This window comes from Hyaena hyaena, unplaced genomic scaffold (assembly GCF_003009895.1).
Source record: "Hyaena hyaena isolate Hyena2069 unplaced genomic scaffold, ASM300989v1 scaffold_76, whole genome shotgun sequence".
Classification (NCBI taxonomy): domain Eukaryota; kingdom Metazoa; phylum Chordata; class Mammalia; order Carnivora; family Hyaenidae; genus Hyaena; species Hyaena hyaena.
This window is the reverse complement of record NW_024080709.1, coordinates 1,209,199-1,228,029: the sequence shown is the minus strand read 5'-3', so window position 1 is coordinate 1,228,029 and position 18,831 is coordinate 1,209,199. Positions and strand designations below refer to the sequence as shown.

At 47.0% G+C, this 18,831-nt stretch overlaps 2 protein-coding genes across 4 annotated transcripts in view; one reads left to right on the top strand and one right to left on the bottom strand.

Annotated features, from left to right (window-relative positions):
* BFAR (bifunctional apoptosis regulator) overlaps nt 1–10,651 on the top strand; it is a 37,010-nt gene extending 26,359 nt beyond the window's left edge. For all 3 annotated transcript variants that reach the window (XM_039233604.1, XM_039233606.1, XM_039233605.1), the window contains exons 6-8: nt 5,640–5,813; nt 7,454–7,656; nt 9,311–10,651. In XM_039233604.1, the coding sequence (XP_039089535.1) occupies nt 5,640–5,813; nt 7,454–7,656; nt 9,311–9,503 (570 nt within the window). In that variant the 3' untranslated portion in view covers nt 9,504–10,651. The remainder of the gene's footprint in view (nt 1–5,639; nt 5,814–7,453; nt 7,657–9,310) is intronic.
* Nucleotides 10,652–13,174: 2,523 nt separating this feature from the next.
* LOC120232702 (group 10 secretory phospholipase A2-like) overlaps nt 13,175–18,831 on the bottom strand; it is an 11,926-nt gene continuing 6,269 nt past the window's right edge. The window contains exon 4 of the mRNA XM_039233559.1: nt 13,175–13,317. Within this exon, the coding sequence (XP_039089490.1) occupies nt 13,175–13,317 (143 nt within the window). The remainder of the gene's footprint in view (nt 13,318–18,831) is intronic.

Here is an 18,831-nt window from a genome sequence, read left to right as displayed (position 1 = left end):
CCCAATAGTGTTTTTCTTTTGTTTCCCGTGCCTCAGGGGACATATCTAGAAAAAGTTGCTAAGGCTGATGTCAAAGAAGTTACTGTGTTCTCTTCTAGGATTTTTATGGCTTCAGGTCTCACATTTAGGTCTTGAATCCATTTTGAATTTATTTTTGTGTATGGTATGAAAAAAGCAGTCCATTTTCATTCTTTGGCATGTTGCTGTCCAGATACTCTCTTTCCTTATGTGACAGGTTGTTTGAGTTTTTCTTGTACCTTTCCTATCCTAGGTCTGAAATCAGCCATTTCGTAGGTTGGACCTGTTTTAAATTCTTTTTACTATAGAAAATGTCAGGTACATACGAAAATAAAAGACTACACATATCCAGCTTCAATGAGTATTGACTAGTGGCTGTTCTTATTTTTACATACCACTCCACCCACTCTTACACACCCCACACATGCCCAGTGCGTGGGATTATATTAAAGCAGAGCCAAGCATCATATTATTTCACCCCTAAATACTTGAGTGTGAATCTCTGAAGATAAGGACTCTTTTTTTAAAACTTAGCAGTAAGCCATTAATAGCATCAAATAAGTTGAATGTGTTTTAACAGTTTTATTGACCTGCAGTTGACATTCCCGTACTTAAAATGTGTATAATTTGATACCTTATTTTGAGTTCCAGTATAATTAACGTACATTGTTACATTACCTTCAGGTGTACAATATAGCAATTCAACAATTATGTAAGTTACTCAGAGCTCATCAAGACAAGCGTACTCCTTAATCCTCATCTCCTGTTTCATGTATCTCCCTACACACCCCGCCTCTGGTTACCATCAGTTTAGTCTCTGTAGCTAGGAGTCTGGGGTTTTTTTTTTTTTATCTTTTTTTCTTTGTTTTCTTTCTTAAATTCCACATATGCGATCAGATGGTATTTGTCTTTCTCTGTCTTGCTTATTCCACTTAACATAGTACCATGGAGGTCCAGCATACTGTTGCAGATGCCAAGATCTAATTCGTTTTTATGGCCAAGTAACATTCCATTGTGTACACGTACACATCTTTTTCCATTCAGCAGTTTGATAAGTTTGGACATACATACCTGTGAAATCGTCACCATAATCAAGCTAACAAACATATTCATCAGTCTCCAAAGCCACCTCCTGCCCCTTTGTGAGCCCTGCTCTCCACCCCTGCCTATTGAAATAAGTGCACAGTGGTAACGTGGAAAAGTAGCCCCGTTTCCTGTTCCTTCATGAGCATCTTGTCCTGTGCTTATTTGCTATACATCCTGACTGTATCTTCCCTGGTGAAGTGCCCATTCATATCTTTTGACCATTTTATTTGATGCTTAGTAGCATCAAGTAAACGGAATCACTCTAAAGTTACTTTTATAATCAGGAAAAACCTAAATATGCATTCTTGGTAGCAAATGTTACCAATATGATGAATATGAAAATAAATTGCCCATACTCCCACCTGAGAGTCAAACATGCTTAACATTGCATTTTGCTCTATTTTCTTCTTAGACCATTTTCTGTGCGTAGTTTAATTAGTGCTTTTGTGTACGTGTTCATTCCACAAATATTTATGTCTGTTGTGAGCCAGGTGCTGCTCTAGGAAGGAACGCGAAGGAGGCCTGGTTTGTATAGGACTGACACTGGCGAGATCAGAGATCAGATTGCTGCCTGTCTTTGAATCTTTTCTCACCAAACATTGTAACATGAGCACCGTCCAAAACGGCCCATGTTCATTTTTGCAGGCCCATGTTCATTTTTGCACGGCTGCAAGAACTTTGTGCTAAACATCTACTGTAACTTCATCACTTATGTCTCAGGTTTCCCTTTTTCTCGCTCCTCCACAGCGCAGCTCGAAATATTTTGTGCATAAAGCACTTCTGTGTTTCTGATTCCTTTTATTGCAAGTGGTGCCCACGAATAGATTGGTTAAAGTGAACATTTTGAAGACTCTTTGATACATGTTACAAAATCGTTTTCCAGCAAGGTTGGGTTTTAGCAGCTGTCAGGTCAGCAGTGCTAGGAGTGTGCATCTCAGTGCCCCCCACCCCCACACACCGAAGCCATGCAGAAGGGTTGGGCCTTTATTAAATACAGCGCAACAGATTGACCAATCAGCCTTTTCTTTTTCTTTTTTTAATATTTTATTGTCAAGTTGGTTTCCATATAACACCCAGTGCTCTTCCCCACAAGTGCCCTGCTCCATGCCCATCACCCTCTTTCCCCTCCCTCTCACCCCCATCAGCCCTCAGTTTGTTCTCTTGCATTCAACAGTCTCTCATGGTTTGCCTCCCTCCCCCCCACTATTTTTCCCCTTCTTCTCCCCCATGGTCCTCCGTTAAGTTCCTTCTAATCCTCCTATATGTGCAAACATGGTATCTTTCCTTCTCTGCCTGACTTATTTTGCTCAGCATAACACCCTCACATTCCATGCATGTTGCTACATATGGCCAGATTTCATTCTTTCTCATTGCCATGTAGTATTCCATTGTGTAGATAAACCACATCTTCTTGATCCATTTGTCCATTGATGGACACTTAGGCTCTTTCCATGTTTTGATTACTGTTGGGAGTGCTGCTGTGAACATTGGGGTCCATGTGCCCCTATGCATCAGCACTCCTGTATCACTTAGATAAATTCCTAGCAGTGCTAGTGCTGGGTCCTAGGGGAGTTCTATTGTTAATTTTTTGAGGAACCTCCACACTGTTTTCCAGAGGGGCTGCACCAGGTTACATTCCCACCAACAGTGTAGGAGGGTGCCCGTTTCTCCACATCCTCGCCAGCATCTCACGTTCTCTGCTTTGCTCATTTAGCCACTCTGACTGGCATGAGGTGGTATCTCAGTGTGGTTTTGATTTGTATTTCCCTGATGAGGGATACTGAACATCATTTCATGTGTCTCGTGGCCATCTGGATGTCCTCTTTGGAGAAGTGTCTGTTCATGTCTTCTGCCCATTTCTTCACTGGATTGTTTGTTTTTCAGGTGTGGAGTTTGCTGAGTTCCTTATAGATTTTGGATACCAGCCCTTTATCTGATATGTCATTTGCAACTATCTTTTCCCATTCTGTCAGTTGCCTATTAGTTTTATGGGTTGTTTCCTTTGCTGTGCAGAAGGTTTTCATCTTGCTGAGGTCTCAATCGCTTATTTTTGCTCTTGATTCCCTTGCTTTGGGGGATGTGTCAAGTAAGAAGTTGCTGCAATTGAGGTCAAGGAGGTTGTTTCCTGCTTTCTCCTCTAAGGTTTTGATGGTTTCCTGTCTCACATTCAAGTCCTTTATCCATTTTGAGTTTAGTATTGTGCATGGTGTGAGAAAGTGATCTAGTTTCATTCTTCTGCATGTTGCTGTCCAGTTCTCCCAGCACCATCTGTTAAAGAGGCTGTCTTTTTTCCATTGGATACTCTTTCCTGCTTTGTCAAAGATTAGTTGGCTGTACATTTTCGGGTCCAGCTCTGAGTTCTCTATTCTGTTCCATTGGTCTATGTGTCTGTTTTTGTGCCAATACCGTACTGTCTTGATGATGACAGCTTTGTAGTAGAGGCTAAAGTCTGGGATGGTGATGCCTCCCGTTTTGGTTTTCTTCTTCAATATTACTTTGGCTATTTGGGGTCTTTTGTGGTTCCATACAAATTTTAGGATAGTTTGTTCTAGTTTTGAGGAGAATCCTGGTGCATTGAATGTGTAGGGATTGCTTTGGGTAGTAATGACATTTTAACTGTATTAATTCTTCCAGTCCATGAGCATGAAATGTTTTTCATTTCTTTGTGTCTTCTTCAGTTTCCTTTATAAGTGTTCTATAGTTTTCATCATACAGATCTCCTATATCTTTGGTTAGGTTTATTCCTAGATATTTTATGTTTTTTTATGCAATTTTGAATGGGATCGGTGTCTTGATTTCTCTTTCTGTTGCTTCATTTTTGGTGTATAAAAATACAACCGATTTCTGTACGTTGATTTTGTACCCTGCAACTTAGCTGAATTCATGGATCAGTTGTAGTAGGCTTCTGGTGGAGTCTGTTGGGTTTTCTACGTAGAGTGTCATGTGATCTGCGAAAACTGAAAGTTTGACTTCGTCTTTGCCAATTCTGATGCCTTTGATTTCCTTTTGTTGTCTGATGGCTGATGCTAGGGCTTCCAGCACTATGTTAAACAGCAGTGGTGAGAGTGGACATCCCTGTCGTGTTCCTGATCTCAGGGGGAAAGCACTCGGTTTTTCCCCCGTTGAGGATGATGTTAGCTGAGGGCTTCTCATAGGTGGCTTTTATGATGTGTAAGTAAGTTCCTTCTATTTTGACTTTCTCGAGGGTCTTTATTAAGAAGAGATGCTGTATTTTGTCAAGTGCTTTTTCTGCATCTATCAGCAGGATCATATGGTTTTCATTTTTTCTTTTCTTGATGTGATGTATCACATTGATTGATTTGTGAATATTGAACCAGCCCTGTAACCCAGGAATGAATCCCACTTGATCATGGTGGATAATTCTTCTTATGTGCTGTTGAATCCAATTTGCAAGTATCTTGTGGAGGATTTATGCATCTGTATTCATCAAGGATATTGGCCTGTAGTTCTCTTTTTTTGCTGGGTCTCTGTCTGGCTTGGGAATCGAAGTGATGCTGGCTTCATAAAATGAATCCGGAAGTTTTCCTTCGATTTCTGTTTTTTGGAATAGCTTGAGAAAAATGGGTATTAATTCTGTTTTAAATGTCTGGTAGAATTCCCCAGGGAAGCCATCTGGCCCAGGGCTCTTATTTGTTGGGAAATTTTTGATAATGGATTCGATTTCTTCACTTGTTATGGGTCTGTTCAGATTTTCTATCTTTTCCCATGTGAATTTTGGTAGTGAGTGTGTGTTTAGGAATTTGTCCATTTGTTCTAAGTTGTCCAATCTGTTGGCATATACTTTTTGATAGTATTTCCTGATAATTGCTTGTATTTCTGAGGGGTTGGTGGTCATAAGTCCATTTTCATTCACGATTTTGTCTATTTGAGTGCTCTCTCTTTTCTGTTTGAGAAGCCTGGCTAGAGGTTTGTCAATTTTGTTTATTTTTTCAAAAACCTAACGCTTGGTTTCATTGATCTGTTCAGCTGTTTCTTTGGTTTCTATATTGTTTATTTCTGCCCTGATTTTTATTATTTCTCTTCTTCTACTGGGTTTGGGGCGCTCTTGTTGCTCTCCCTCTAGTTCGTTTAGGTGCGCTGTTAGATTTTGGACTTGCGCTTTTTCTAATTTCTTGAAATAGGCCTGGAGTGCAATGTACTTCCCTCTTAAGACTGCCTTTGCCGCATCCCATAGAGTTTGGATTGTTGTATTTTCATTTTCATTTGTTTCCATATATTTTTTAAATGTCTTCTCCTATTACCTGATTGGCCCATTTGTTCTTTAATAGGGTGTTCTTTAACTTCCATATTTTTGGAGGTTTTTCAGACTTCTTCCTGTGACTGATTTCAAGTTTCATAGCATTGTGATCTGAAAGTGTGCATGGTACAATCAACCTTTTCTTACCACTCATTCACTGTGGAAGACACACACACAAAAGCTGCAGGCAACGGGCATGAGACCGCGGAGGGGGCCTGGGTGGGGGGCTGGCCGCCATAGCTGTGATGTAACCCTGCCCTCACCGTGTCATCTATAGGCCGTGAACCCGGGCAGGTCCCTGTTCCTGCTGTATGCCCTCAAGAGCTCCCCGAGACTCGGCCTGCTGTACCTCTACCTGTTCGACTACACAGACACCTTCCTGCCCTTCATCCACACCATCTGCCCTCTGCAGGAAGACGTTTCCAGCGACAACATCATCACCAAGCTTCTGGTAGGTCTGCAGAGTGCCTTGAGTGGTTCTTCTCGGCGCAGCATGGAATCCGAGCCGTGGCGGGAGTTGTGAGAGAGCCAGCCACACCCAGCCTTTGTCTGTGTTTTGCAAGGAGAACCCCTATGAAAGCGAATCGAGCAGAGCTTCCCCTCTCCCAGAAGCCTGTCTTGTTTCCTGCATTGGGTAATAAGAAGGCTCCCTGCTGGACTTGAACTATTTAGGGGGGGAAAACCGGCATTGCTTTTGTTATAACAGAAGGCAGAATAGGTCCTGATTGCCCAAAGCTTAAATTTATGGACCTTCCAGCTTCAGTACTGTGTCCGTAAGAGGATCCCCAAAGGGTGACTATTTGTCCCACCCCACGGGAGGCTTCCTGTCCATCCTAAGCCACTGTCCAGCTCAGTGGTGGGAGTTGTCCCCTCAGCTGACCACAGGCCCCTGGCAGAGATAGAGACCCACCTTGGCTTTTGTGTCTTCAGAATTGTTGGTGGCTCCCACTTACTCAGGGCTGACTCTTTGTCTGGTTGGTCATTTCAGGGAATGTCCTTTGCATTGCTGCTCTTGGGGCAGTCCCTCTGATCTATTTATTTTATTTTATTTTTTTTTTTTAACATTTTTTTATTTTTGAGACAGCGACAGAGCACAAGCTGGGGAGGGGCAGAGAGAGGGGGAGACACGGAATCTGAAACAGGCTCCAGGCTCTTAGCTTTCTACACAGAGCCCGACGCAGGGCTCGAACCCTCGGACTACGAGATCATGACCTGAGCCGAAGTCGGACGCTCAACTGACTGACCCCCCTAGGCGACCCTCGTCTGATCTATTTAAATTAAAGGTCACTTGGATATAGGAATCATCATACGGGATCCAACCCACAAATGTTAAAATCATTTCTAGAGGCGCCTGGGTAGCTCAGTCAGTCATGCGACCAACTCTTTTTTTTTTTTTTTTTTTTTTTTATATTTTTTGGGGCACCTGGGTGGCTCAGTCAGTTGAGCATCCAACTTTGGCTCAGGTCATGATCTCACGGTTCATGGGTTTGAGCCCCATGTCGGGCTCTGTGCTAACAGCTAGCTCAGAGCCTGGAGTCTGTTTCGTATTCTGTATCTCTCTCTCTGCCCCTCCCCTGCTCACGCTGTCTCTCCCTCAGAAATAAATAAAACATTAACGTTTTTATTTATTTATTTATTTTTTGAGAGACAGAGACTGTTAGCAGAGGAGAGGCAGAGAGGGAGACAGAGGATCCAAAGCAGGCTCCAGGCTCTGAGCTGTCAGCAGAGCCCGACGCAGGGCTCAAACCCATGAACCGTGATACCATGACCTGAGCTGAAGTCGGACACTTAACCGACTGAGCCACCCAGGCACCCCTCCAACCTCATTATTTATAACTCAGGCTTAGGTTTTTACTTCTGAGCTTCCACAGTTCCATAACCAATATCTCTGTTCGGTTCTTCGGTAACATTTATCCAGTGTCAGATTCTTAAAAGGTGAGTTGATGGGTGGAAGTTTTGTGTTATGTTGTTGGCTATCTGTGTGTTTTAATAAATGTAAAGTTCACTGTGATGACCACAGTATTCTCCATAAAAGTCAATCCTCACGATCTTTTGTGTCCATTTTTTGCTTACTTTTATGTTATGCTAAAGGACCTTAGAGAGCCCACTTGGAAGCAGTGGAGAGAATTCCTTGTCAAATACTCGTTCCTTCCGTACCAGCTGATTGCTGAATTTGCTTGGGATTGGCTGGAGGTCCATTACTGGACGTCACGTTTTCTCATTGTCAATGCCATGCTACTCTCGGTTCTGGAGTTATTCTCCTTCTGGAGGATCTGGTCAAGAAGTGAACTGAAGTAAGTGTGTTTTTACGCTGGAAATGGCAGGAGCAGCGGGCACTGAGAAAGACGTCCCAGGTGGCAGGAGAGTCCCCGATTTCGCAGACGTGAATACACTCCTTGCTGTGGTTAGAGACATGGCTTAGGCAGCAGATAGGAAACGTTCCTAGTGTCTGGAGGTGGGGAAGCTTTCGTGCTGCTCACTGTACAGGTGTTTCTCCCTTAATCTTATCCCCATTAATAACATACCACGTGATTCCCAAGGGTGGGGGTGTGTGAGGATTTTATTAAGGAGCACGTAAGTGAGAGGAAGCCGGTGCTCCATGGAAAGGGTAGTATGGTGGAGCATAAGGAGATCTGATGGGAAGTCTGTGGGCGTGAGTTCTAATCCTGCTCTGCCACCAGTCAGGACACTAATAACTTCTCTAGATGAATGTATAATGTGAGAAGGTTGGGCCAGGACTCTTGGTTGCCAGTGACAGAAACCAGCCTAAATTGGCTTTCCATCCTGGTTTTTTTGTTTGTTTGTTTGTTTTTGTTTTTTTAATTTTTTAGTTTATTTCTTTATTTTTGAGAAACAGAAAGAGCAAGCAGGGGAGGGGCAGAGAGGGAGAGACAAATTCCCAAGCAGGCTCCACACTGTCCGCACGGAGCCTGATGCGGGGCTTGAACTCATGAACTGTGAGATCACGACGTGAGCCGAAACCAAGGGTTAGACATTTAACCGACCGAGCCACCCAGGCACCTAACTTGGCCTTCCTAAAAACAGAAATGTCCAGTCAAGGTTTCCTGCATGGCTGGACCCAGACCCAAATGCTGTCATTGGGACTCCCTCTGTGTTGTTCAGCCTCAGGCCGTCACTCCACACGGGGCCCCTGGTCACCCCAGATGTACAGTGGAGCAGCTTAGCAGCTCTGCTGGAGAGAGGGCACTTCTTTCCCCATAGCATTTCCGATCTCGGGGCTCAGGCTCCTTCACTCCCATTGGTCCAGCCTGGGTCACATGCCCACCCAGACCTACCCCACGGTCTGGGCTCAAGGCCTGCCCTCACCCCCAACCAAGGGCTGGCTTCATCAGCCCCACCGAGACCACATGGCAAGGAATGAGGAAGGAGGCCCCCAGAAGGAAAACTCAGAAGGTGTTTCTAGAAAAAGGGATGGTTCCTGGGCAGGCAGAAGTAACAGCCCCATGCCAACCACACCCGCCTTAAACGTCCCAAAGAGTTCCTGGCCTCGTCAGTAACAGGCCTATAAACAGTTCTAGAACCCTGACAGGAATCCCGTTGACTTATTCACGCACGGTTAGGTGCGGCCCTGCTCTGCCCCTGGCCCTCTGCTGGGCACTGCAGATGTGTTGGTAAAGAAGACGACCATACAGTCTGGACCCAACAGCCTCGCAGAGAAAATATGTGTATCGGATACATATAAGCACAACATGGCAATGTAGCAGGTGGGGCTGCGCCGGGAGGTCCTCACCTGCTGTGGGGACTGCATCCCGGGAGCAGAGGATGGGGCGGCTGGGGCACCAGGCAGAGGTGTGTCTCTGGCCCCGGGGACAGGCAGCAAGGTCTGTGCAGCACAGGCAGCCAGGCTGTGCGTTAGGAAGGGGCCCGGGGCCCGAGCCCTTGGCCGAGCTCGAGCCCGCCTCTTAGAGGCTTCTCTTCTTTCTGCAGGACTGTGCCTCAGAGGATGTGGAGCCATTTTTGGAAAGTGTCAACACAGGGGCTTTTTGTGGCCATGTTCTGGCCCCTCATCCCTCAGTTCGTTTGCAACTGTCTATTTTACTGGGCCCTGTACTTCAACCCAATCATTAACATCGATCTCGTGGTCAAGGAAGTCCGACGGCTGGAAACCCAGGTGCTGTGACTGGCGGTGCTCAGTCTCTGGAAGATTCCTCCAGTCTCTGGCACGTGAGCACGGATGCTTCAGTGGGGGGCAGGGGGTGGACTTCCTGTTTCTACGCCCCGTGAACACAGGGCTGCTCTGTCAGAGGCCACAGCCAGGTCCCCACTCCCTCTCCCTGTGGCATGGTGGCAGCGGGGACCGACATCCCAGAGCATGGCCGACACGGCAACAGCACCTCCCACCCAGCCATCCTCATGGGACTTGGGGGGCTCAGTCTGCCACGGCTGTCCAGGACCTGGGCTCCCCAGAGGACACAGTATGATGACTTTAGCAGACTGCTGGGACAGCGGTCCCACCTGCCCTGACCTCAGCGACAGACAGAGGCTCCTAGGGCGAGTCGCAGCCCGAGGCTGAGCCTGAGCCCGGGCTTGTTGGGGCCAGGCCTGTCCTCTAAATCAAATTTAGGAAGACGGGAAAAGATTTTGTCCTCGGCACAGACAGCTGCCCCTAAGAAACACAGAGGAAAAGCCCAACTCCGCCGCACGATGCTGTATTGTGAAGAAATGGCAGGGTTCTCAGAGTGAAGCCGCTCCAAGGGCTCCATTTGAGACGGAGGGGTGATCAGACCGTCGTCAGTGTGTTCTGCATTTCATCTCTGCAGCTTTGGGTCCCTGACTCCGAGGAGGGGGTCGAGGAGGAGGCAGGCAGTGATGAGAGTCATTCACCTCAGGCCAAGCTGCCTCAGTGCTACTTAAAATCATTGTGTGGGGGTTGATGTGTTTGGTTTTCAGGAATTTAATCTGTAAAATCCAGGATAGCTCTTGCGTTCACGGAAACATTTTGTACTTTGACCTCACACTGTATAATCTTCTTGTCCTGTTCTGATGTATAAAACAGCAAGGTATAATTACACCAAGTGCTGTAATTGTAAATATGAATAAGATGAAGTAGGGCCTTTTATTTCCTTCCAGAATGAAAATAGTGCAAATGGGAGCCATCTGAAGATTGGCCCCACACAGGTAAGCTTGCATCCACAGTGTCGTTTTGTGACTCTGAACCAGTCATTAATCCTTTGGATCTTTGAGGATTTCACTCAAACTTTGCATCGGAAAGTTTGAAGAAATCACTTGAAAGCAAAATAAAGATTTTTTATATATTTGAAAATTCTACAGGGGCGCTTGGGTGACTCAGTTGGTTAAGTGTCTGACTCTTGATTTTTGGCTCAAGGCATGATCTTGTGATTCATGAGTTCAAGCCCTGCATGGGGCTGATAGTAGGGAGCCTGCTTGGGATTCTCTCTGCCCTCCCTACTCTCTCTCAAAACAAATAAATAAATATTAAAAAACATTTTAGGGGTGCCTGGGTGGCTCGGTCAGTTAAGCGTCCGACTTTGGCTCAGGTCATGATCTCATGGTTTGAGTTTGACCCCCACGTGGCTTACCGTGCAGAGCCTGCTTAGGGTTCCCTCTCACTCTGTCTCTCTCTCCCTACCTCCCTCTCTCAAAACAGGTAAGCTTAAAAATTTTTAATACTGTATAGAGAAAAAATAAATGCTTAGAACCGGTGCAGAAAATCCACATTGCCTGATACAGCCTACTAGTCACACTTCCGTCCCCCAGGCTGCTGTGAACAGGGAGCCGGGGAGCCACCCTAACATGTCAGGTGAAAGGAGGGAGAGTGTTTTTCTGCCTCCTGTGTTTGCTCATCAGGCCCCAGGACTGCCCAAGTTCACCTATGTCACGGACAGCGGCAGCAGGTCTGGGGACGCCGCACAGTATTTGCACACCGCCAGTCTGGTGCCTCGCTGAGTTGCTGTTCCCCCGCCCACACGAGCACGCGGAGGCTGGCTGGCATCGGTGGGGCTGGGCCCGGTCCCGTGTCCCCACCTGCACCCTGTGGCCTCACACTGTCCCCGCCCGCTCCCCACATCCTGCTCCAAAGATGAGTGAGTAATAGCCACACATGTGCTGTGAAGGACGAAGGGCAAAGATGCCTAGAGCCAGCAGGCTGGGCTGGACGCCGGCTTATCGCCAGCGCAGAGACAGGTGCATTCAGGGCAAGGGCCGCCGGCTGCCTCCTCCCTCAGTCCCTCTCAGTCTTAGCGGGCTTGGCTACAGCAGAAGGGGGCGTTTGTCGAAAATATTCAGACCCTTTGATCCAAAACCTCCACTTCTGCAAATCTTTCAGGGAGTAAGAATTCCTGTCCCCATCCAAGGTCCTTCTGGCTAGAGTGAGAATCAGAGTAACGTGAGAGAAAATCAAATTTGACTTTGTACATGTGGGGGAGCCACGCAGGCGTGGATATTCCGAAGATGGGCGGGACCCTGTGTCATCCTGAACTAAGGAGAAGGGGGTGGGGGTGCGGGACTTCAAAAGGAAGACCTGCGTGTCACAGAGCGATAAGAGCAGATGTTCGGTAATGAGATGTTTGCCCTGCCTTGCAGATGGGCCACTCCGATAAAACTTATCTCTGCTAATAACCCTTATCCTAGGACAGATCCCCAATTTAGATTCTTCTAGTAGTTAAGGGAGGGGCAGGGGTTTCTTGTTGAGCCTGCAGGGTCTCTGTTGCCTTCAGCTCAAAGTAATCTTCATACCGGAGTGGCTGTGCTGGGGCGGGCTGCCCTCGGCCCTTACACTGGGTTAGGGGACAATAGACGGGTGGGTGGTGGGGTGTGGCAAAGATCCACTCCCAAGCATCCTCATCACATCAATAATCAATCAAAACTGGAAATATCACCAATGCCCCGAAGCTGGCAATCTATAAAACCGTATATAATAGTTACTTAAAATGAAGTTCCAGGACACTTGGGTGGCTCAGTCGATTGGGCATCCGACTTCAGCTCAGGTCATGATCTCACGGTCTGTGGGTTCAAGCCCTGTGTCGGGATCTGTGCTGACAGCGCAGAGCCTGGAGCCTGCTTCAGATTCTGTATCTGTCTGTCTCTCTCTACCTCTCTCTCTCAAAAATAAATAGAACATTTAAAAAATGAAATTATCAAAGGCTTTTTAATGACCTAGGGAAACACAAAAATCCCATGCTCTGGTCCCAACTGCATTTTTGAATATTACAGAAAACCATGCCAGCAGCACACACAAATATCACGAGTGGTCGTTCCAGATAAAGGAAATTCGAGTGATTGTTTTTTTCCCTGCTTTATAGTTGTCTTTGTTTTCCTTTATCTTTGTAAGCACTGAGTATATTCCACTTCTGTAATCAGGAAGTTTAACCATTAGGTGGAGGGGGATGGGAAAGAATATTCCTTCTTAAGCTCACAACTCCCAGACTAGAGCTTCCCAAGAGCGAGCATCCTGTGTATGGCCTCATCCTGGACCACAGAACGAGGCCAGGCACGCAGCGGGTGTCCGTTCATGTCTGACTACCCGCCTTCGGGAGCAGGTTAGGAGACAAAATTCAGCCCTTTTCATGTTAAGGATGAACGTCAAAAATGGCACCAAACCCAATACAGCCATAAGCACGGTTGTGGTTTGTATAAAATAAGCACAGGACTCTTGACCTTCAACTGGAAACCACACGGGCTCCCGTCCCAAGTTCCGGGAGAGAAAGCAAACAAGGGTTGCAGCCTTAACACTCGGCCTCCATTCCCTCCTGCCAAGAACCGAATGCGGCTGCTGATTAGTGAAAAAGAGGTTTATTTCCTCGTGCGAAAGAACATTCCAAGTCAGGGTGGTCAGTCACACCCGGGCGAGTCCGTCTCGCATAAGAAACGCGGGTAGAATAAGTACTTGAGGTTGTACTCAGTCCGGGCCAAGCAGTAAGCGATCTCCTCGTCGCACCGGCACAGGATTGCTTGGCACTCATTCTCCGCCGGTCCTGGAAGAAGGGGGGGGGGGACCGAGTTAGATCAGGGTCATGCGGAGACTCGAGAACAGATGCTGGGGAAGCCAAGGAAGCCGGAGGTGGGAAGGGCCATACGTCGCACCTACATGACCCCGGACAAGTCGCCGCATGATCTCCGTCATGGCAGCTTCAGGAGGGAGGTGGTGTCTGCCCCACTTTACAGAAAAGGAAATCGAAGTGGCCAGAGAAGTGTTTTCAGATGCAAAGATCAAAGACCGTGTGACCTTTTGGCTTCTCTTCCACATTGATGTTACACTAATTCGGGGCGCCTGGGCGGCTCACTTGGCTAAGTGTCCAATTCTTGACGTCAGTTCAGGTCATGATCTCACGGTTTGTGAGATCGAGTCTCACGTCGGGGTCCACACTGGGTGTGCAGCCTGCTTCAGTTTCCCTCTCTCCCTCTGCCTCTCTGTCTCTCCCCAAAAACATATATATATATACACACACATATACATACATACATATACATATATAAACATATGTATAAAATCTGACACCACTTCATCTGAGGCTCCATTCTGATAAGCAGTAGGTAGGTGCCTGGGAACCATCCAGAGCTTTTTCTGGGGTACCTGTTCTGCTACTTCCTGGCTGTGTGATCTTGCCTAAGCTTTGTGAGCCAGGTCCTCATGGAAAACAGGGGACACTGTCCACTTGGCAGGGCTCCTGGGAAGCCTGGGTGAGAAAGCCCACTTAAAGCACCCAGGAAGGGCTTGGCATAGCACGTGCCCTCAGTCAACATTGGCTCCACCCTCAGATCTCTGCCTTCTTTCTCCACAAGGCTTTCACGTGCTCCTTCTAGAGTGTCCATCTGTCCCCCCAGCCTGGGGCCTGCCTTGCATAGAGCCACAGAAGCTGCCACCCAAAGTCTCCCTCCACCTTGGTGATCTCCCCGCTGGAATTCACGACCTGGGACTAGAATGATTTTGCAATCTTCAAGTGGTATCTTACTAATCTAGAAGGTGTAGTGCCTGAAACAGCTTTGGATATTCCTCCCTAACCATGCCACCCGGGGCCTTTTCATGCGGGCTTTTAATCATTCACATAAATGTAAAAACACAACCCGCCCACTATTAAATCCTTCCAAATGTTCCTTCCAGAGACACCGTGAAGCGTCAGCTTTGGAGCTACCTGACTCAGCCATGGATGTAGCAGCTCTGTGCCTTCAGACACATCACTTCCTCCCTTCCAGATGTTTCCCCAGGGCAACGTGAGGATACTAACAATACCTACTTCTAAGGGCTGCTGGGAGAGTGAAAAAACACCCAACGGGTCCTTTTACCCAACATGTAAAATGCAGGACATACAGCAGGCACTCAGTAAGCCGGAGCTGCCCTCCTTAAGGATCTGCTCTTAACATGTTCCTTGGAGGGGCGCCTAGGTGGCTCAGTCGTTTGAGCATCCGACTTAGGGCCGAGGTCATGATCTCTCTGTTCATGAGCTCACTGCTGTCAGCGCAGAGCCTGCTTTGGATCCTCTGTCCTCCTCTCTCTACCCCTCCCCTACTTGTGTGCTCTCTCTCTCTCTCTCTCTCTCTCTCTCTCTGGAAAATAAATAATTTTTAAAAATACATTAGGGGGCGCCTGGGTGGCTCAGTCGGTTGAGTGTTCGAATTCAGCTCAGGTCGTGATCTCGCAGTTCATGGGTTCAAGCCCGGCATCGGGCTCTATGCTCTATGCTGACAGTTCAGAGCCTGGAGCCTGCTTCCGATTCTGTGTCTCCCTCTCTCTCTACCCTCTCCTGCTTGTGCTTTCTCTCTCTCCCTCTCTCAAAAATAAACATTAAAAAATATTTAAAAAACAAAACCCGAAAAACACCTAGTTCCCCATCTTAGAGGAATGCTTGCAACATTGTGTAGAATCTGGACCCTATCACTCTGACATCATCACCTACCACTCTCACCTAGGTGACTCTGCTCCAGCTTCACTGTCCTCCTTGAGCTTCTTGGAACACCCAGACATTCATTCCTACCCCAGGGCCTTTGCCCTGGCTGTTCCTACCACCTCTTCACATGGCTCCTCTCACATTCCCCATGTCCCTGTTTCAATGGGATCTTATCACTGTTTCTCTGATCCCCGACCATTCTATATAAAAGAGTGTCCCTGGGGCATCTGGGTGGCTCAGTCAGTTGAGTGTCCAACTCCTGATTTGGGGTAGGGTCATGATTCCAAGGTCGAGGGATTTGAGCCCTGCATCTGGCTTCACACTGAGGGTGGAACCTGCTTGGCATTCTCCCTCCCTCCCTCTCTCTCTCTCTCTGCCCCTCCCCTGCTTGCACTCTCTCAATAAATAAGTATAATAAAATTTTAAAAAAACAGAGTGTCCCTCACCTGCTCTGCTGCATTTTTTATTGACACAAAATTCCCATAACAAAATTTACCTTTCTCAAGTGCACAAGTCAGTGGAATTTAGTTCATTCACAGCATTGTGCAACCATCACTTCTACATAAAATTTTTTTTGTTTTATTTATTTCTGAGAGAGAGAGAGACAGCATGAGCAGGGAAGAGTCAGAGAGAGAGGGAGACACAGAATCCGAAGCAGCTCCAGGCTCTGTCAGTACAGAGCCTGATGTGGGGCTCGAACTCATGAGCGGTGAGATCATGACCTGAGCCGAAATCAGACGTTTAACAGACTGAGCACCCAGGCGCCCCATCGTCACTTCTATCTAGATCCAAAACATTTCTGTTACTCCAAAAGGAACCCGCCCCCATTAAGAAGTCACTCCCCATGACCCCTTGCCTGAGTCCCCCCAGTCTCTCCTGCCAGCCACTAACCTGCTTTCTGTCTCTATCCCCATTCCGCACATTTCCCATAAATGGAATCACACCTAATGTGACCTTTTGCATCTGGCTTCTTCGCATGATCTTTACAAGGTTCATCCACCTTGTAGCAGGTATGATTCTTCGCCTGCCGTACCTCCCAACACGGCACTTAGGAAAGCAGTTAGCGCAGACACTGTTTCCCTCTCCTCCTCTTAGACTACAGATACTCGCTTCTCCATCTCGCTCAAAGTCTAGCATGGAGCCTGGCACAGAGCAGATCCTCAGTATCTGTTGGGAGAAAGTACCAAAGCCCTATGCCGTTTCCAATTCTCGCACAAACCCAGCACCTAGATCTTACGATTCTCATTTTACAGCTGAGGAAAGCGGAACTCGAAGGGATTCAGTAGCTTGTCCAAGGTCATAGCACTAAGCAGAGAGGGGACCAGGATTCCAGCCCAGGACCGGATGACCCAATGCCTGTCCCTGCCTAACGCTATCACCCTTTTCCTTGAGCAAGAAAGTTCCTCTCCAAAGCAACACTTGGCCTCACTGCCCCCTGGCCTCAGGACAGCAACAGCATCATCTTATCCAAGGACAATAAAAAATGTAGGAGCACCTAGGTGGCTCAGGCAATTAAGCCTCTTGCTCTTGATTTCAGCTCAGGTCATGAGATTTCACGGCTATGAGATCAAGCCCCGCATCAGGCTCTGCACTGACAGTGCAAAGCCCACTTGGGCTTCTCTCTCTCCATCTCTCTCTCTGCCCCGCTCCTGTCCATGCTGTCTCTCTCTCTCCCTCAAAATAAACAAACAAACATTTTTAAAAAAAAGAATCATAAGAACTTAAAAGGAAAAACAGCCTCTAAGGATTAAGTTTAAAATAAAGGCCTGCCAGTAAATATTATTAGAGGCTTAAAAAAATTTTGTAATCTATTTAAGCCAGGCCCATAAATGGAAAATGGGTAACACCTGTAATTAGGTAAACAGCTATGTTCACAGAATAAGGGAATATTTTTAGCCCCCGAAAAACACAGAATAGATATTCTGGTTCTTTTCGTTTGCTTCAGGTTCTGTAAACAGGGACGGGCTCCATGGGCAGACACAGCAATAGATATTTTATAGACATCACTTTCCTATGGTCAAGGGCAAGAGGAACATGCAGGTTGGTGGGAGAAGGCAGAGATGTTTAACAGATTTCCCAGGCAAGCCCCATTTCACCCCCTCTCTCTCCTCACAATGGGAGGGAGGTCTGGGGACAGGGGATGTGCCGGGGAGTGGAAACATGACCTCCACATGAGGTGACTGACTTCTTTCCCTCCTCAACTCTAAATAAGAGGATTGAAGGAGATGATGTGGCAGGCACTTTCAGTCCTAAAAACTGATACTACGTCTCTATAAGTCAGCTCTGCTCTGATGCCAAATGCTAATTCATGGCAAGGAGATAACAGCTGAGGGTCCTCGAATATCTTTTTTTTTTTTTTAATGTTTTTTAATTTATTTCTGAGAGAGAGACAGCGTGAGCAGGGGAGGGTCAGAGAGAGAGAGAGAGAGAGACAGAATTGGAAACAGGCTCCAGGCTCTGAGCTGGCAGTCAGCACAGAGCCCAACATGGGGCTCGAACCCACGAACCGTGAGATCATGACCTGAGCCAAAGTCGGACGCTTAACCAACTGAGCCACCCAGGTGCCCAGGGTCCTTGAATATCTAAGACCAGCCTTCTAGTAACGGCTCTGACAGTTTCCTCCCCCGCAGCATAGAAGCCACGGGTTTAATGGAGAGTCACGCCAGAGTCTCTCTTTTCTCTGGTGGAGGGGGCAGAGAGCAGAGCTCTCTGTCATCTCAGGATGACAGCTGGAGAAGGGAGGCGAGAGAATAACAACCCTCATCCGCTCTGTTTCTCATGTTATGAGCCCCGTTTTCATCCTTACGACACCCATCTTCCGGGTCAGGGAATGGAAGCTCAGGGAGGTATCCATCTGGGGCCACGTGATTCTCAACAAGGGTCCCAAGACTCTAATGGAGAAAGATGAATCTCTTCAACAAATGGTGCCACAACAGTATGGGTACGTGGACATGCAGAAGGATGGAGTCGGACCCCTACCCCACACCATATACAAACATCAACTCAGAGCAGATCCATGACCTGAATGGAAGAGTTCAAATTATAAAACTATCGGAAGAAAACAGGGGCAAGGCTTCATGACATAGGTTCTGGAAATGGGTTCTTAGGACACCAAAATCATGATCAACCAAAGACAAGATGGATAAACTGGACTTTATCAAACTTAAAACTTTTGTGCATCCAAGATGTTAGCAATAAAATGCAAAGACAACCTACACCCTGGGAGAAAACATTTGTAAATCACAAGTCTTATCAGAGTCCAGGACCAAGAATATTTAAAGAACTCCTATAACACAACAACGAAGACAACACGATTGAAAATGAGCCAAGGGGACGGGGCATCTGGGTGACTCAGTCAGTTAAGCATCGACTCTTGGTTTTAGCTCAGGTCATAATCTCATGGTTTTTGAGTTCGACCCCCACATCAGGCTCCGTGCTGACAATGCAGAGCCTGCTTAGGAATCTCTACCCCCTCTCTCTGCCCCTGCCCTGCTTACTCTCTCTCTCTCAAAATAAATAAATATACTTAAAAAAATTTTTTTAAAGCCTCGGACTCTTGATTTCGGCTCAGGTCATGACTTCACAGTTTGTGAGTTCGAGCCC